Here is a 17,797-nt window from a genome sequence, read left to right on the forward strand (position 1 = left end):
TATCTCTTTTTGGTGGGAGACCATTAGGCAGTTCATTAGGAGCAACATCAGCAAACTCCTCTAACACCTTCATTGCTTTAGGTGGCATCAAGTTTTCTTCTTCTCCTCCTCTTTTTAGTAGTAGTGCATAACAACATCCGGTTACCTTCATTTATTTGACAACTTCTTTTGCAGGCAACATAATTCATTCTTCTTTTCATCCTTAAGTAGCAATAGAACCACTTTAGAGTCATCCTCCCAAAATGTGCAAGTATTTTTCTCCCCATCATGTATGACCTTCCTATCATACTACCATGGCCTTCCCGACAACATATGGCAATCATCCATAGGGATAACATGACACCATATTTCATCCTTACGAAATTTCCCTATGGTAAATCTGACTATACATTTTTTATCAATTGTTACTTCATTTTATTTCTTAAACCATGCAATACGGTAAGGACAAGGATGCTTCTCACATTGTAAATTTAATTTCTCTACCATTTCTCTAGATACCATATTCTCACAACTACCCCCATCAATAATAACTTGACATACCTTTCCACCAGAAGCACATCTAGTTTTGAAGATGTTGGTTTAGAGCCACGAATCGTCAAAGTTCTTTGCAGGAACTTTATCTTTTTCTGGAATGATCATTGATCTTCTCATCATGAGGGTTTCTCCCACATCTGGTGAAACTTCTTGCTCCTCCTCTTCTATCTGGACCAGGTTCACTCTAGGTTGTCTTCCTTGATTTATTTCTAACATGTTATAATTTGAGCATTCAAAGGCTCTATGTCCTTCACCACATCTAAAATAGGTAAACGACCTCTGTTGGCTTTCCCATCCTCTTCCGCTACCATAACCTCATCCTCGTTGAAACCCCCTTCCTCTTTCCTATTTTACAGGATCTGGTCTTGAATCTATATTTCCTTCAAATCCTTGGGAGGATTCTCCTTGGTTGTAATTAGAACCTCCTTGAAACGGTGTTGAGGGACCCCTTCTTCCTCCTCTATTCATTTGATTTTATTGTCAATTTTGTTTTTCTTCAACCTTCAGGGCTAGTTGGTAGGCTTCTTCCATAGTGCCAATATGATGCATGCTTAGCTCATCTTGGATAGAAAATTTTAGGTCATTTATGTACCTAACAACCATCTACTCAGCATCTTCTTAATGCTCTATTCTTATGGACAACTTATAAAACTTATTTGTGTACTCTTGTACAAAGGACAAATTTTGCTTCAAATTCTTGAACTTCCAAAAGAGGGTTTGTGGTAATCCAAGGGTAAGAACTTTTCCCGTAGCTTTTTCTCCATCTTACTCCATGTTCTAATCTTTTTCTTTTGTTTTCTAGTTCATTCCTTTTGGAGGTGATCCCACCATATCATTGCATGCCCTTTTAATTTTGTGCATGCAAACTTCATCTTCTTTTCCTCTACCATAGGCTTCCATTCAAAAAAAATCCCCATCTCATTTAGCCAGTCTATCAATTCTTCTAGCTTAAAACTACGAACATAGTCTAAAACTTTGATCTTGATCCCTTCATTTTTACCTTATAAAGCTTGAAGCACTCTATCTTCACAGCTCAGCTCTTCCAACCGTTCTTCATTTTCTTCATTTTGATTAGCATCCCTTTGGTTTCCCTCTTCTTCTGATTCATTCTCTCCTTGTACTACTGGTATTCCTTGACTATTCATTCACTCATTTAGTTGTTCAATCTACCTTTGCATATCTAGCATCAATCTCTACATTGGAGTGACACCTCTTCCTCTTCCTCTTCCTCTCCTGGCCATCTTCCCACTTTGATACCAAATGATGTGGTACCCAAGTACCTAATTACAATAATGTATTCTACAAGGGGGAAACATACCCAAAAAAAAGCAACAAACATATTTTGAAACTCGAATATCTTTCATTAACCAACCTGATTCTACATCACTTTTTTGCTTCTTAAATAACTAAAAACTCTCTAAATTCGAAAAAACGAAAAATCACCCTTTTTGGCAAATTTTAACAAATCTTCAATTTTGCTATTTTAGGTAACCTTTGAAATTAACTCCTAAAAAACTGAAAATAAAACTAGACTTTCCTTAAGCTATGACAACTTGACTAGCCAACTAATCTTTGAATTTGGAAATGTCCATTCAAAGTTATTACAAAAAAAATTACGAAAATTGAGTTTTGGGAGTCTAAACGAATTTTCTAGGACATGAAAAATAAATTCTTCTAGACACAATGGAGCAAAGCCTAATTGTTGGGCCATCAAACTCCCCCTTTCGAAACTACTATAAAAATTTCAGAGAAAACCGACGTCTGAGTCAAAAGTTATGACTCCCAGAAGTTGATGCATCAAAACTGGGCAACAATTCCCCCACTAATTTATTCCTCTTCCGATGAGCATTCTTCCTTAGTACTCTTTGATTAAGATCATTTATCTAATATTTTTTAGACTAATCCAACTACTAAAAATTATTCTATCTTTTGCCTTTGCCTTAAAATTGCATATATGAGATTGGTCACGGCTCCCTGCAATGAAAGCATTTTTTTTTCTCTACAAATTTATTTAGATGACTATCCAATTGATTAGCTCATTTATTGTTTGATTTGATTCTTTATTTAATTGTTCCTAATCTTTTTCTCTCCAATGTGTGAATAACTTGGACTGAAATTTGCTCCTAGGAGTGGAGCTTTCCATGATACTGGCCTTTTTAATGGCTCCTCGTACGGTAGATGGATTGAGTCTCAAATGTTATGGTAGTCCATCCATAAACATAATAATAATTCTCCTCTCTAAAATATATGTAACCCAGTCTCCTCTCTGAAATATGTGTAACCAACACTAACAACCTCTGAAAATCAACTGCATAAGCATCCATTGAATCACATTGTTTCAAATGAGCCAACTCCTTAAAATATTGCTCTATAACCTCTTCATCCAATCTATCCATAAGCCTACCCGCAGACTCAGAATATGAAGTGATATGATCATGTCCCATAGTGGTCATCCAATGATGCCATCACTCATATATTTGATAGCTTTATCTATTAACATGGGATTGAGGTGAAAAAGTGTCCACCTTTTTCTCCCAAGATCTAGCTAAAGTCTTCCTTGCCCCATCCTAATAAGGGTTAGCTTCCCAACCTTTTCTACAAATCATTAATGTGTGTCCTTCCACCAACACAAGGTATATGCTTGAGTTTGAGGTCCATGTATTCTTTGAGAGGTATTGTGACTTGAGCTTCTAGTTCTCCATCTTCTAATCCAACATAAATTGATTTTGCAAATCAGTCACTCTAGGTTCATTGTCAACCTAAGTTGAATCTACATTGAACCTTTGAGCTTGGAACCAATTGTTCTCATATGTTGATTTGCAATAATTTCTTTGTTGTGTTGTCCCTCTAACCATTATTATCTCCATGATATTCATTACACCCCCATGTTCACACCATTGTTGTTGTTGTTGACTCCAAATTGAAGAGCGACAATCTCAATCAATTGGGTAAAACAAATTTTTTTGCTTGTCACATTTATCTTCAACCTCATCCTCTAACCAGCGTCTACATTCCCTTCTCTTTCACCCATATTTTCAGCTCTCTATTCTCTTACCATTAGGTTTGGATAAGACTTGTTCACGTGGGTGTTCTAGTGATGTGTGAAATGTGATTCTCAAACCCAAACAAGTCAAGGTTTAATCATTCTAAACCCTTCAGGATGGTAGGATAACCACTCTAATACACACAGTAGTTAGTTTTTCTGATTTGAATTTGTTTTGAAGTAGAGAGAGGTACAATATCTTGTTTGCAACGATAAGTTAAATAAAATAACTCTTCAAAAAAAAAAATCAAGCGTGCTCACAATGAGCTAATTTCAGAATTATTTAAGAAACTGAAAGCACAATATATCATCAAACTTTTTGATACCCAAATAGTGAAACTACATTACAATGAAATATCAACATAGCTCCCAAACTTGGGCTCAACAAGGCAGACTCAACTTAGGACAATGAAAAATCCAAAAGAAAACAAAAACTTGGCAAGACTTGGCAAAAACTAAGTTTCTTGGGAGTTTTGCCTAGGCTGAGTTTCTGGACAGTCACAAGTCACTAGGACTCGGCCAAGGTGACTCGACTTGGAATTGACCAGGACTTGAAGAGTCCAGGAGGTATGTATTAGACATTACCCATTTGATTTGAATGCTTACAAGTCTCATTTTGCAATAAAAACACCACCTTGGAAACTGTACCTTGGATGCCACTCCTTTGTTCACAAATTGAGCACACAACTAATATCAAACCCTAGAAAACCCCAAAAACAATAGAATCGCCTCCAAAATGGGACCCCAAGCCTTCCAAGTCTTCCAGCCCAACACAAATGGTACAACCCAGCTTGGTTAAGGAGGAGCCAGTAAATAAGGAAATAGATCTACAATAAAACCTCTACAATCTGCTCCTTTGTCTTCCCAAAATCTTCCATATTAACTCATTGAAGATATAAATTGAGATCTTGCACAATGTATCCCAACTATGATTCGAAAAGTAGTAAAAATAGACGAATTGAACAAATCCATTCCAAAAAAGATCTTGATGCAACTTTCAATTGACTAAGCTCAGTGCAACACTATTCATTGCCATATATACTAGATTGAGCAGTCATCATGAGTCATCATGAGTCCCCTAACCCCATATATACTGGATTGAGCCTACAAGAACTTGCTAAATAGGCTAACAGTCTCCAAACTGATAGTGCTTAGGAGGGGGACATTACACAATGGGCTTCTTGCGAGTGAACTAGCCAAATGTCAAGCCTATATAATAGATTAATTGAACCAAGTTATAAAGGAGTTGGGCAGTGGGTCATATGAAAAATCATGAAACGTAAAGACTTGGTTTATGTCTTCCCTTGTTATTGTTAGTTCTTTTGCTACTATTACTCAAAAAAGAAAACTCTTAGCCATTCTCACTATACATTCATTTTAATCTCTTAGAATCAGAATTTGTAAGAGATGGTTGTACAATCTCATTGCAATGACCAATTATGTCGAAAAAAAATTTTGTTGTATTTTGTGATAAATTTATATGTAGGCCCAATGCCATTGAAACTTCTCTGGTCATGTCTCTTGTTTTCTAATATGTCTGGACTCTTCGTGATCAAGTTTGATTTTGAATTGGAGCAATATCTCCTTATAATGTATTCCTTTTTTATACACTATCTTTAATATAAGAGAATTATTCTCAAAACAATTGTATGATGCTTAGGCATATGTATAGTAAAGATCTTCTATTACAGGGATAATTGATCTATGTTATCCATGTGTCATCATGTTATCCATGATGATTGATCTATGGTTGTTATGCAGTTGGTGCACAATATAAGACAATTTGTTGCGAACTCCACCTATAGATGTCTAATAAGCCTTTCAATTCTACTAAAAAGATACTATTTGACATGCCTCTAAGTACTATTTTCTTCCCATTTGACAAACTTCGTCTCCATGTTCTATAATTAAAGTGAACTCCACAATTATTTACATCCAATGCATCCCTAAAACCACATCAATGTCCCCTATCTTCACCACAATTCAACTCATACTCATATAATTGTCTTCTCAAATTAGAAATCCTATTGAGCACAAGTGAGCTTATATCCATCTACTACCATCACCTTGAAGCATGTGTTCTTGTGGACTAAATTCCTCTCCTCTCCACATTGCCTCATCAATGAAATTTTACGTGTAGTACAAGTATCAATGAGAGTTGCCCCTAAAGAACACCTCACCTTAAATTTTACCACATTCATGAGAATAGAGAGTTAGCCAATAGTCCCTATCATCACCTTGAAGCCTTTGTGTTTTTTTTTCCTAAAATCCTCTACTCTCCACCATGCCCTTGTTGGAAATTTGATCAGCGCTCCCCTCAAGATTCGTGACAAGGGCCTAACCACCTCCTTTGTACTATAAGTTGAGTGGTTGTATCGGGCATTGATAGATCGGTCTTTCGGTGCAACGACAACCCCACTCTAACAAGTGGTATCAGAGCTTGGTCACAGGTTTGAATCCTCAGACCCTCAAGTAACACTGAGGGGGAGATTGTTGGAAATTTGTTCAACGCTCCCCTCGGAATTCATGACAAGGGCTTAACCGCCTCCTTTGTGCTATAAGTTGAGTGGTTGTATCAAGCATTGATAGAATGGTCTTTTGGTGCAAGGGCAACTCCACTCTAACAACCCTCATCAATGGAATCTTACCAGTAGCACAAGTATCAATGAGAGTTGCCCCTATAGAACACCTCTGACCTTAAATGTTACCACTTTCACAGAACTAGAGAAATGGGAAACAATCCCCCCACTAATTTATTCCTCTTCTGATGAGCATTCTTCCTTAGTACTCTTTGACTAAGATCATTTATCTGATATTTTTTAGACTAATCCAACTACTAAAAATTATTCTATCTTTTGCCTTTGCCTTAAAATTACATATATGAGATGGATCACATGGCTCCCTGCAATGAAAGCATATTTTTTTCTTTAGGAGTTTATTTAAATGACTCTATCTAATTGATTAGCTCATTTATTGTTTGGTCTGATTCTTTATAATATTGTTCTTAATCTTTTTCTCTCCATTGTGTAAATCACTTGGACTAAAATTTGCTCCTAGAAGTGGAACTTTTCATGACATTGGCCTTTTTAATGGCTCCTCGTAAGGTAGATGGATTGAGTCTCAAATGTTATGGTAGGCCATAAGTCTCCTCTCTGAAATATATGTAACCAAGTCTCGTCTCTAAAATATGTGTAACAAACACTGACAACCTCTGAAAATCAACTGCATAAGCATCCATTGAATCCCATTGCTTCAAATGAGCCAACTCCTTAAAATATTGCTCTAGATGCTCTTTTTTGAATCTATCAATAAGCCTCTCCGCTAACTCAGAATATGAAGTGATATGATCATGTCCCATAGTGAGACCATCCAATGATGCCATCACTCATATATTTTATAGCTTTATCTATTAACACGAGATTGAGCTGAAAAAGTGTCCACCTTTTTCTCCCAAGATCTAGTTAAGTCTTCCTTGACCCATCCTAATAAGGGTTAGTTTCCCAACCTTTTCTACAAATCATTAATATGTACTTCCACTAACACAAAGTATATGCTTGAGTTTGAGGTCCATGTATTCTTTGAGAGGCATTATGACTTGAGATTCTAGTTCTCCTCTTCTAATCCAACATAAATTGATTTTGCAAATCAGTTGCTCTAGGCTCATTGTCAACCTAAGTTGAATCTATGTTGAACCTTTGAGCTTGGAACCAACTGTTCTCATATGTTGATTTGCAGTTTTTTGTTTGTTGAGTTGTCCCTCTAATCATTATTACCTCCATGATGTTCATTACACCACCATGTCCGCACATTGAGTCTCAAATGTTATGGTAGGCCATAAGTCTCCTCTCTGAAATATATGTAACCAAGTCTCGTCTCTAAAATATGTGTAACAAACACTGACAACCTCTGAAAATCAACTGCATAAGCATCCATTGAATCCCATTGCTTCAAATGAGCCAACTCCTTAAAATATTGCTCTAGATGCTCTTTTTTGAATCTATCAATAAGCCTCTCCGCTAACTCAGAATATGAAGTGATATGATCATGTCCCATAGTGAGACCATCCAATGATGCCATCACTCATATATTTTATAGCTTTATCTATTAACACGAGATTGAGCTGAAAAAGTGTCCACCTTTTTCTCCCAAGATCTAGTTAAGTCTTCCTTGACCCATCCTAATAAGGGTTAGTTTCCCAACCTTTTCTACAAATCATTAATATGTCCTTCCACTAACACAAAGTATATGCTTGAGTTTGAGGTCCATGTATTCTTTGAGAGGCATTATGACTTGAGATTCTAGTTCTCCTCTTCTAATCCAACATAAATTGATTTTGCAAATCAGTTGCTCTAGGCTCATTGTCAACCTAAGTTGAATCTATGTTGAACCTTTGAGCTTGGAACCAACTGTTCTCATATGTTGATTTGCAGTTTTTTGTTTGTTGAGTTGTCCCTCTAATCATTATTACCTCCATGATGTTCATTACACCCCCATGTCTGCACATTGAGTCTGAAATGTTATGGTAGGCCATAAGTCTCCTCTCTGAAATATATGTAACCAAGTCTCGTCTCTAAAATATGTGTAACAAACACTGACAACCTCTGAAAATCAACTGCATAAGCATCCATTGAATCCCATTGCTTCAAATGAGCCAACTCCTTAAAATATTGCTCTAGATGCTCTTTTTTGAATCTATCAATAAGCCTCTCCACTAACTCAGAATATGAAGTGATATGATCATGTCCCATAGTGAGATCATCCAATGATGCCATCACTCATATATTTTATAGCTTTATCTATTAACACGAGATTGAGCTGAAAAAGTGTCCACCTTTTTCTCCCAAGATCTAGTTAAGTCTTCCTTGACCCATCCTAATAAGGGTTAGTTTCCCAACCTTTTCTACAAATCATTAATATGTCCTTCCACTAACACAAAGTATATGCTTGAGTTTGAGGTCCATGTATTCTTTGAGAGGCATTATGACTTGAGATTCTAGTTCTCCTCTTCTAATCCAACATAAATTGATTTTGCAAATCAGTTGCTCTAGGCTCATTGTCAACCTAAGTTGAATCTATGTTGAACCTTTGAGCTTGGAACCAACTGTTCTCATATGTTGATTTGCAGTTTTTTGTTTGTTGAGTTGTCCCTCTAATCATTATTACCTCCATGATGTTCATTACACCCCCATGTCCGCACCATTGTTGTTGTTGTTGACTCCAAATTGAAGAGCAATAATCTCAATCAACTGGGTGAAACAAATTTGTTTCCTTGACACATTTATCTTCAACCTCTTGTCCTCTAACCAGTGTCTACATTCCCCTTCTCTTTCACCCATATTTTCAGCTCTCTGTTCTCTTACCATTAGGTTTGGATTTTGTTCACGTGGTTGTTCTAGTGATGTGTGAAACGTGATGCTCAAACCCAACCAAGTCAAGGTTTAATCATTCTAAATCCTTCAGGATGGCAGGATAACCATTCTAATACCATTATGCACACGGTGGTTGTTTTTTTCTGATTTGAATTTGTTTTGAAGTAGAGAGAGGTGCAATATCTTGTTTGCAGCGATAAGTTAAATAAAATAACTCTTCAAAACAGAATTCAGAAGTGCTCACAACCAGCTACTTTCAGAATTATTTACGAAACGGAAAGCACAATATATCATCAAACATTTTGATACCCAAATAGTGAAACTACATTACAATGAAATATCAGCATAGCTCCCAGACTCGGGCTCAGCAAGGCTGACTCAACTCAGGACAGCGAAAAATCGACAAGACAGCAAAAACTTGGCAAGACTTGGCAAAAACCAAGTTTCTTGGGAGTTTTGCCTAGGCTGAGTTTCTGGACAGTCACAAGTCACTAGGACTCGGCCAAGGTGACTCGACTTGGAACTGACCAGGACTTGGAGAGTCCAGGAGCTATGTATTAGACATTACCCATCTGATTTGAATGCTTACAAGTCTCATTTTGCAATAAATATATCACCTTGGAAACTCTACCTTGGATGCCACTCCGTTGTTCACAAATTGAGCACACAACTGATATCAAACCCTAGGGATCCCCAAAAACAGTAGAAACACCTCCAAAATGGAACTCCAAGCCTTCCAAGTCTTCCAGCCTAGCACAAATGGTACAACCAAGCTTGGTAAAGGAGAAGCCGGTAAATAAGGAAATAGATCTGCAATAAAACCTCTGCTCAAAATCTTCCCTATTTCCTAACTCGCTGAAGATATAAATTGAGATCTTGCACAATGAATCCCAGCTATGATTCAAAAAGTAGTAAAAATAGACGAATTGATCAAACTCCAGAAAAGGTCCTAATGCAACTCTCAACTTACTGAGCTCAATGCAACACTATTCATTGCCATATATACTGGATTGAGCAGTCATCATGATTCTCCTAACCCCATATATACTGGATTGAGCCTACAAGAACCTGCCAAATAGGCTAACGGTCTCCAAATTGACAGTGCTTAAGAGGGGGACATTACACAATGGGCTTCTTGCGGGTGAACTAGCCAGATGTCAAGCCTGCATAATAGATTAATTGAACCTAGTTATAGAGGAGCTGGGTCATATGAAAAATCATGAAACTTGGACTTGGTTCATTTTTTCCCTTGTTATTGTTAGGTCTTTTGCTACTATTACTCAAAAAAAAAAACTCTTAGCCATTCTCATTATACACAGGACATTTATTTTAATCTCTTAGAATCAAAATTTGTAAGAGATGGTTCTACTATCTCATTGTCATGACCAATTATGTCGAACAAGTTTTTTGTTGTATTTTGTGATAAATGTATTTGTAGGTCATATGTCATTGAAACTCCTAATGATCTTTGGATTGGGCTACTCAAGAATGCTTTCACTGAGAAAAGGTTCAACAAACCTCAGACTGCGCTAACATAAGGAAGAAACGGATTATTAAGCTTGATATAGTGTGCTTGTGACTTTAGGCTTCACACTAGCCTTCAATTTATGTATTGTTATTCTGTGCAGTAAGGTATGGCTCCAGGCACTTAATTGATGCCAGTTTTGAAACACTATCACAATGGCTTTTTAATTGTACATTTGAAGAAAACGTAGTGTCCCTCTTAGGGTAGCTGATTAGCTCTAAATCCATATCTTAATTTAGTAGGCATGACTTTTAGTGAAAGTAATGGGAGGGAGGATGCATAGAATACACTGACAACTGGTATTTAATACACACAACTTATAACTAGAAATTGATGGATATGACAATGCAACCTATGATTAACTTCAAGCCACTATTACAATGACAAAGGTTAGCTTATTTTATAATGAGAACATAACCATCTTGAAGTGGATCTGATATCTACACAGAAATGTCCAAAAGACATCATATGGATTAGTGCTCAATTTCTAAGAATACCTCTTGGTGCATATCATACCTGTGCTAAAATAGATCTGGACCGATGCCACTAAATAAAAAATTAAATTAAAGTAATTATACGCCTGTGAATGAAAGATCTCAAGTCAGAGAAAAATATATATGAAAATACCACATTTCCCTAAAATCAGTGTGAACATTTCTGACTCATAAAAGTAATTCCTGCTTCACAACAGTCCGTCCCTGTTGGCCTCTTCTTCTTCTTTCTAGTTATGCATTTTGTGTTAATCTCTCAAGGCTAATTTTGATGCCACTTTACCATAAAAATTGGACTCAAAAAAAAAAAATGAAACAAATTAAGAAGATAAGATATTTTTCCATTCTAGAGGAATATTTAATAAAATAATAACAAGCTCCAGTTCATGCCCCAAATATTGGCTTGAAATATTAATTCATCCTATTCATTTCCTAGCAACTCACTATTCAAAAGAATCAGTCCTAGTGAGTGCAGCCTATTGACATTTTCTGAAAGTAATACAGAAGCTGCTACTATTAAAAACTTAATCCATCAACATGCACATTGGATAAACAGCTCTTGTACTAGTCACAGCTGCATCATGAGGAGCTGGAACATGAGAGAGGAAACCTACGTGTCTTCATCCTCCCATTTAAAGCAAGGGCTAAGATATCTAGCTCTTCTACAAACCATATTTCTGATACTGTAGCCTGTCAAAAACCATACACCAGCATATTCTTCAAAACTTGAGTTACTAAATACACATATTTCAAATGTGGATTACAAACTACCTATTTTTCACTTTTATCATATTGGAAGACAGTAATAATCAGTTGTTCATAAAATTTCTCATCCAGACTAATCATGAAATGAATTTCAATTAGATAAAAACATTTTCATTATATCATATGTAATGCATTCTAGGTGAAGAATGGACAGCGGGAGCAAGGAAGCATTAGCGTTTCATTTGGTGTTACAGCTGCTCAGAAAGAGGGAGATGCTGATGAAGCTTGGGGAGATGAGGGCTCTGAGGGTGCAGAAGAGTCTGTGGCTCATACACTTGCCACTTTTGGGGGGCTTGGGGTGGAGGTTTTGGAGGCAGAGCCTTTGGTTGTTGAGTTCCCTGCTTCTTTCTCTCTCTCTTCGGGTTCCGTGGGGTGCCAGGCTTTGATGTTTATTACTCCTCTCCAGTGGTGATTCATTTTGCACCTAGTGATATAGGCAGTTTTGGAATCTGCGTCTCTGTTGGATATGGTTCTCTGCGGATTTGAAGCCAATCCTTTTTGTGCTCAGCTTGGCAGGAGTTGATTTTGTCTGCCCTGCTCTTGGTTGGATGTTCTGTGAGGGTTTGTTGGGGCTTCCCCTTCGCTGGAGCCCATTTTGAGGGTGTTGTGTCAAGAAGGAACTCGTGGTTTGGCAACAGCTTCTTGGTGCCTTCCTTTTACTTTTTCTGCTCTTTTCCTATGCATAAGATGATCTCTATGGAATTTGATGGAGGTTTTGCTTCAAAGGATGACTGGGTTGTGCTTGTTTTATGGATGGGCTTTCTTTACCGCCCTTGCATAGTTTGGGCCTGGCAGTTTGTCTTGTTGGGTTTTCTCAGCAACTTATCATCTATTTTGGGCATGGGCTGTCTTGAGGGTTTCGAGGCAAAATTGACTCGAGGTGTGCCTATTGAAGGGGGCTATTTTGAGGATCATGGCTTACCTCTCTCCTCTTTGACAGACAGGTGTTCTGCTCTCTCTTCTCTAGTGGGTGGGTGTGGGGTTGATCCTTTGGCTAAGCCCTACGTTGGAGGAGCAAAAGCTGGTTTTGTGGGTTTTGGTTTGGCTTGGCTCACTCAGGGATGTGGTTTCTTTTAGTACCACTTCCCCCAAATCTCTTCCTCCTCCAACTGTTGTTGCAATTATAGAAGATGGGATGAGATGGTTTGCTTCCCTTCTCTTTGTTTTCTTTGGTCTCCTATGCTACATTGACTCTTTGTTGTAGGTGAGCTGCATGGTGCTAGAGGGTTGTGGCTAGTGTTGTTAGCTGACTATTTTTCTTTCAAGGTTTCTAAGTGCCTTCCAAAAGCAGTGGTTCCTAGTGTTTTTGTTGAGAATGATATGTGGGTTATGGGTTTTCCCGTAGAATTTTAATAGTCATCCTTGTGTGAGGCCCCAATTTGCTGTCTGGAAGCCATGGTTGTCTGAGTGTTAGGATTAACCTCACATAGAAATAACAATTACATGTAAATATAACCAATATCAAAAATTAATAGATCACACATAAGAGAACACAAGACACCAAGATTTAACGAGGTTCACCCAATCCCTAGGCTACATCCACAAACAGAAAGCCCAATATTATTATTATCTAGTGATTACAACCTAATTACAATCCATAATCTCTTACAACTCAATACCACTGCAAGAACCAATTTTTGCATCACACATTATATTATGAAATCCCTAACCCTAAGCCTTTTTATACAAGTTTTTTCCGCTTACAAAATTAGGGATAGAATAAGTCGTCCAATAGAAAAAATAGCAGCCGACGCCTTTTACAATATAAGGTCATTTTTGGCTTCAGGGGCACTTCCCCCAAAAACCGCCACGGGGGTGTTGCCCCTCAACCCCGCCCTATACTGCGACAAGGAGCGCACCTGGGGCGCTGCCCCCAAACCCCCGTAGAAATAATATGGGGAGAAGAACTGTGCCAAATAAACCTCCGAGTCTAATTAGGCTCCACATCACAACAATCTCCCACTTGGAGACTAATCAAGCTCCACAATAAATAACCTCCCACTTGGAGACTGATGATAGCACTGCTAAACCTATAGCTCCCACTGGAATATCAAACCACCCTAGACTCTGTTGTTATTTTATTCTATTCAGTCTAGAAGACCAACCGAAGCTGAAGAGTCCAGCTTCTCCCTTATCACTACCTTTGTAAACATATCCGCTGGATTATCATCTGTATGTATCTTCTCCATCTTTAACTATCCATCATCCAAAACCAACCGAATGAAACGGTACCACAACTATATATGTTTTGTCTTTGAATGCAGAGCTGAATTCTTTGCAAGATGAATGGCACTCTGACTATTTCTGAACAAATAATTATCCCTCTGTGGGTGTCCCAATTCTTCCATGAAAAAATGAAGCCATATCATCTCCTTGGTTGCCTCTGTAGCAGCAACATACTCTGCCTTTGTAGTGGATAAAGCATTAACCTTCTGTAATCGAGAAACCCAACTCACTACTGCCCCACCAACAGTAAATACATAACATGTAGTACTCTACCTGGTATCAATATCTCCTACCAAATCTGAGTCAACATAGCACAGTAAATCAATAGTAGAGCCCCCAAAGTGTAAACACTTACTGGATGTACCTTTCAAATATCTGAGAATCCATTTAACTACATTCCAATGTTTTTGTTGAGAATGATATGTGGGTTGCATGTTTTCCCGTAGAGTTTTGGTAGTCATCCTTGTGTGAGGCCCCAATTTGCTGTTTGGCAGCCATGGTTGTCTGAGGTCTGAAGATCTTTCTAGGGCTCCTTTCTCTATCTGTTTTGTGATGGGCCAGGTTCATGGCTATTGTATTTCCCCTCTCTCAACTATTCCTATTTAGGTGGGGCCCTATATTATTGAGGTAGAGTGGAGTCTTGTTGAGGGCCTTTCTAGTGGGATGATCTGGCTAGTTGTTGTGGATGGTTTTTGGAAGGTCTTCCAAAATTCCCAAGAAAGTTGTGAGAGACTTGCTATAACCTACTATTCAATCTTATGAAAATGGACTTATCAGGCTTGTCCTAGATGGGTTGATAGCTGGTTTTCCTTACCATCTTTTAGCTTGCACTTTTTTGCCCCTCTTCAATTATATGAACTTGTTGTTTAAAAGAGGGTTCTATAGTAAAAGGTTCCAAGGTGCCTTCCAAAGCCTGGTAGTTCTTTCAAGGTTGTGGCCTCTTTCCTTCACTAAGATTATCTTAGTTAAAAGGGGTCCCTATAGTGTTGCAGGAAGCTTTTTTAAACCCATTGTTAGTGTTTAGATTTCTAGGTTGTTTTGTTTCCAATGGTGGGGTTTTTTATTGTGTGAAGGTTTTAGGTTCTTTCTGAAACCCCTCTATTCTTCACATGTAATTTATAGTGGGGTCAAGCCCCTATGTGTCATTGGTTGGTTGTTCCATTGAAAACCTTTTATAAGGGTCTCACCCTCTTTGGTTTTTTGGTGGTCTCATGGCTTGTGAGTTCCTCCCCTTCTTTTACGTCTTTGCTGTATTTTGGGTTCGGGCTCTTTCCCTACTAAATTGATTAGAACAAATTCAAAGTGAAGTACATTGGAAAACTGAAAAATACATATTTAGTATTTACAGACATCATTTCAACTTAAAATATATATTTATTAAATTATACTATGTTTCAAAACACATTTACTAGTATAAGATAATACTCAACCATAGAACTTTTGTCCTACAAACTTCTCCTTAAAACAATAAATTTCACTAGTATTAACGACCATATAAAATGGAATATGAAATGAACAAGACACTTTCCAGCATCCAATTTCCAAAGGGTTCTATTATAACTCGGGAAGTACTCTAGCATGAGCAGTAATTCTAAAAGGCAGAAGGCATGTTTTTAACAAGCAAGGGAAAATAATTGTATGTTGTAAAATCCACCAAAAGAGCAATTATATGTTGTATCATCAAGAAAAAGTTGTACTGCTCAAGCCTCCTCGTTAAAATGAAAAATTTCACTAGCATTGATGACTGTAAAAATAGAATATGAAATGAACAAGCAACTATCTAATTTCAAATTTCCAAGAGGTTCTTCAATTATAGCTCCTAGAGTACTCTAGCATCAGCAACATATAGAAGGCAGAAAGCATGGTCTAAACAAGCAAGGGAAAATAATTGTACATTGTAACTTCCACAATTGAAAAGAACAACTATTATATGCTAAGATACCAATTCGGATGCAGATTCCGAAGCGGATACAATTCGGATGCGGGATTTTTTTTTTTGTTTTAGGGGGGGTGCAGATGCATGTGTGTGTGTGTGTGTATACTACGTGTATGCAAAGAAATCAGATAAGTATTCAAGTATTTTGTTTCGATGCAAAATCCCTAGACAGCAGCCCAAAAGAATCCGATTGCAATTCAAAAGGAGCTGTGGAATCAGTTTTGTAAGCCATTTTTAAGCACTCTGCATATAGTATTTTTTGGTTGAAGTTTTCACCCACAAAGAGTTTCTCTAAGGCATCAATGTCTCATTGTTGTTCAAATCTATTGTATCGCTCTTATCTTTCATTACATTTGTTTAATTATTTTACTCATTTTACTCATGATTTAAGCCTAATAGAACCACGTCACATATTAAAAAATGTTTGTCTTTCTTTTTTGGGCAAGGAAGCCTGTGGATCCTCCCGAGTGCCATCTGGATGCCATTCAGAGGCATCCGAACGCATCTGAGTGCCTTTGAGTGGAATCCGAATGGCACCCACATCACACCCATCGGCCTCTAGCACACGTCTGCATCCGCTTCTGCATCCAACCTCCAGGAGGTCAAATCAGTAAATTAGATTGTATGTTCTGTCATCCAAAAGTAGCCATAGTTTTGATCTAAGTCACAAGGTTCGAATTCAAATTTGAGTCAGGCAGCCACAAAATTTGAATGGAGTTCAACAAGGACAGAAGTTTGGGAAAAAAATCAGATTAAGTTTGCCTTATATAATTATCAAATTAAATAAATTTTTAAAAACAAGTAATATATTCAACAAATCATCATAATAGTATTAGATTCTTAAATAGATTTGTAATAAATTAATAATTCAGAATACAATAATAGTATGAAATTTATTATTAATTATATTTGATTTATTTTGATATAGCAATATATAATTAATTCAATATAATACTTGAAATTTTAAATATATCGACATTTTGAAATAATTTGATTTTTTTTTAATTTTATAAATATATAAATAAATAAAAACTATAATATATTAACTGTAATCTGGCTTTAGATTTTAAATTTTATGAAGTATAAATAAGAAATATAAACTAAAGTTTAAACGTACTCTACTACAACTAATAAATCTTAATGGAATGGGAGGTAACATATTGATATGCAGGTCTATCTGGTCTTCACAGAATGGTGCGGCGTCTATCTGGTCTTCGCAGACGAATGTGGCATCTGCATTAGGAGCAGGGTCACCTCTAGAGCAGCATCACCAGCCTTAGTCCACTAAGAAGTCATTTTTTTCTGTTTTGCTAAGATGCTGATCTGTCCAAATTTGCAAATTAAAGAGATCAAATTTCCACAATCCATTGCATAATATTGATTTGTTTTTGGATTCAATTGTGTAAAGATTTTTACCATCAATGTTTCAAATCACACTATGTGATCCATCATCAGGATGAAAAGAGAGCAAGAGATGCAAAACAAATTTGCAAAGTCGGAATACATCTTTGTAGACTAAGTTGTGAGTGGAGAGCCGCATTTTTTGAAGAAAATGTGCTGAAAAACTCTGGAAAATGTACTCAAAAAATTTCTATTTAAATGGAAAAGCGTGACCTATTATTCCATACAAAAAATATACTAAACTTCAACGAATTTCAAAAGAAATTTAATGTTTGGCAAAATTCGAATTTCATTGATGAAATTCACCGAATGCTGCGACTGAGGTTTTGATAAACAATGAATTCTTTGTACTTGTCCATTCACAAGCGATATGCTCTAGTAGAAGAGTGGTTACCACTAGTGAGTTTTCATCCACTGCTAGAGTAATCCTAGCACATAAATTTGTTACAAGCTAGGGTGGTTGTTGCACCAAAAGATCAACTTGTCAATGCCCGACACAACCATTAG

General features: G+C 37.1%; 1 protein-coding gene across 1 annotated transcript in view; it reads right to left on the reverse strand.

Moving 5' to 3' along the window:
• Positions 1 to 11,282: 11,282 nt before the first annotated feature.
• Positions 11,283 to 17,797, reverse strand: part of LOC149535165 (uncharacterized) — a 79,464-nt gene continuing 72,949 nt past the window's right edge. Inside the window, exon 10 of the mRNA XM_089803759.1 lies at positions 11,283 to 11,652. Coding sequence (XP_089659885.1) covers positions 11,542 to 11,652 — 111 coding nt within the window. The 3' untranslated portion in view covers positions 11,283 to 11,541. The remainder of the gene's footprint in view (positions 11,653 to 17,797) is intronic.

Source organism: Cupressus sempervirens, chromosome 10, assembly GCF_028749045.1.
Source record: "Cupressus sempervirens isolate cs-2001-9-10 chromosome 10, ASM2874904v1, whole genome shotgun sequence".
NCBI classification, from domain to species: Eukaryota; Viridiplantae; Streptophyta; class Pinopsida; order Cupressales; family Cupressaceae; genus Cupressus; species Cupressus sempervirens.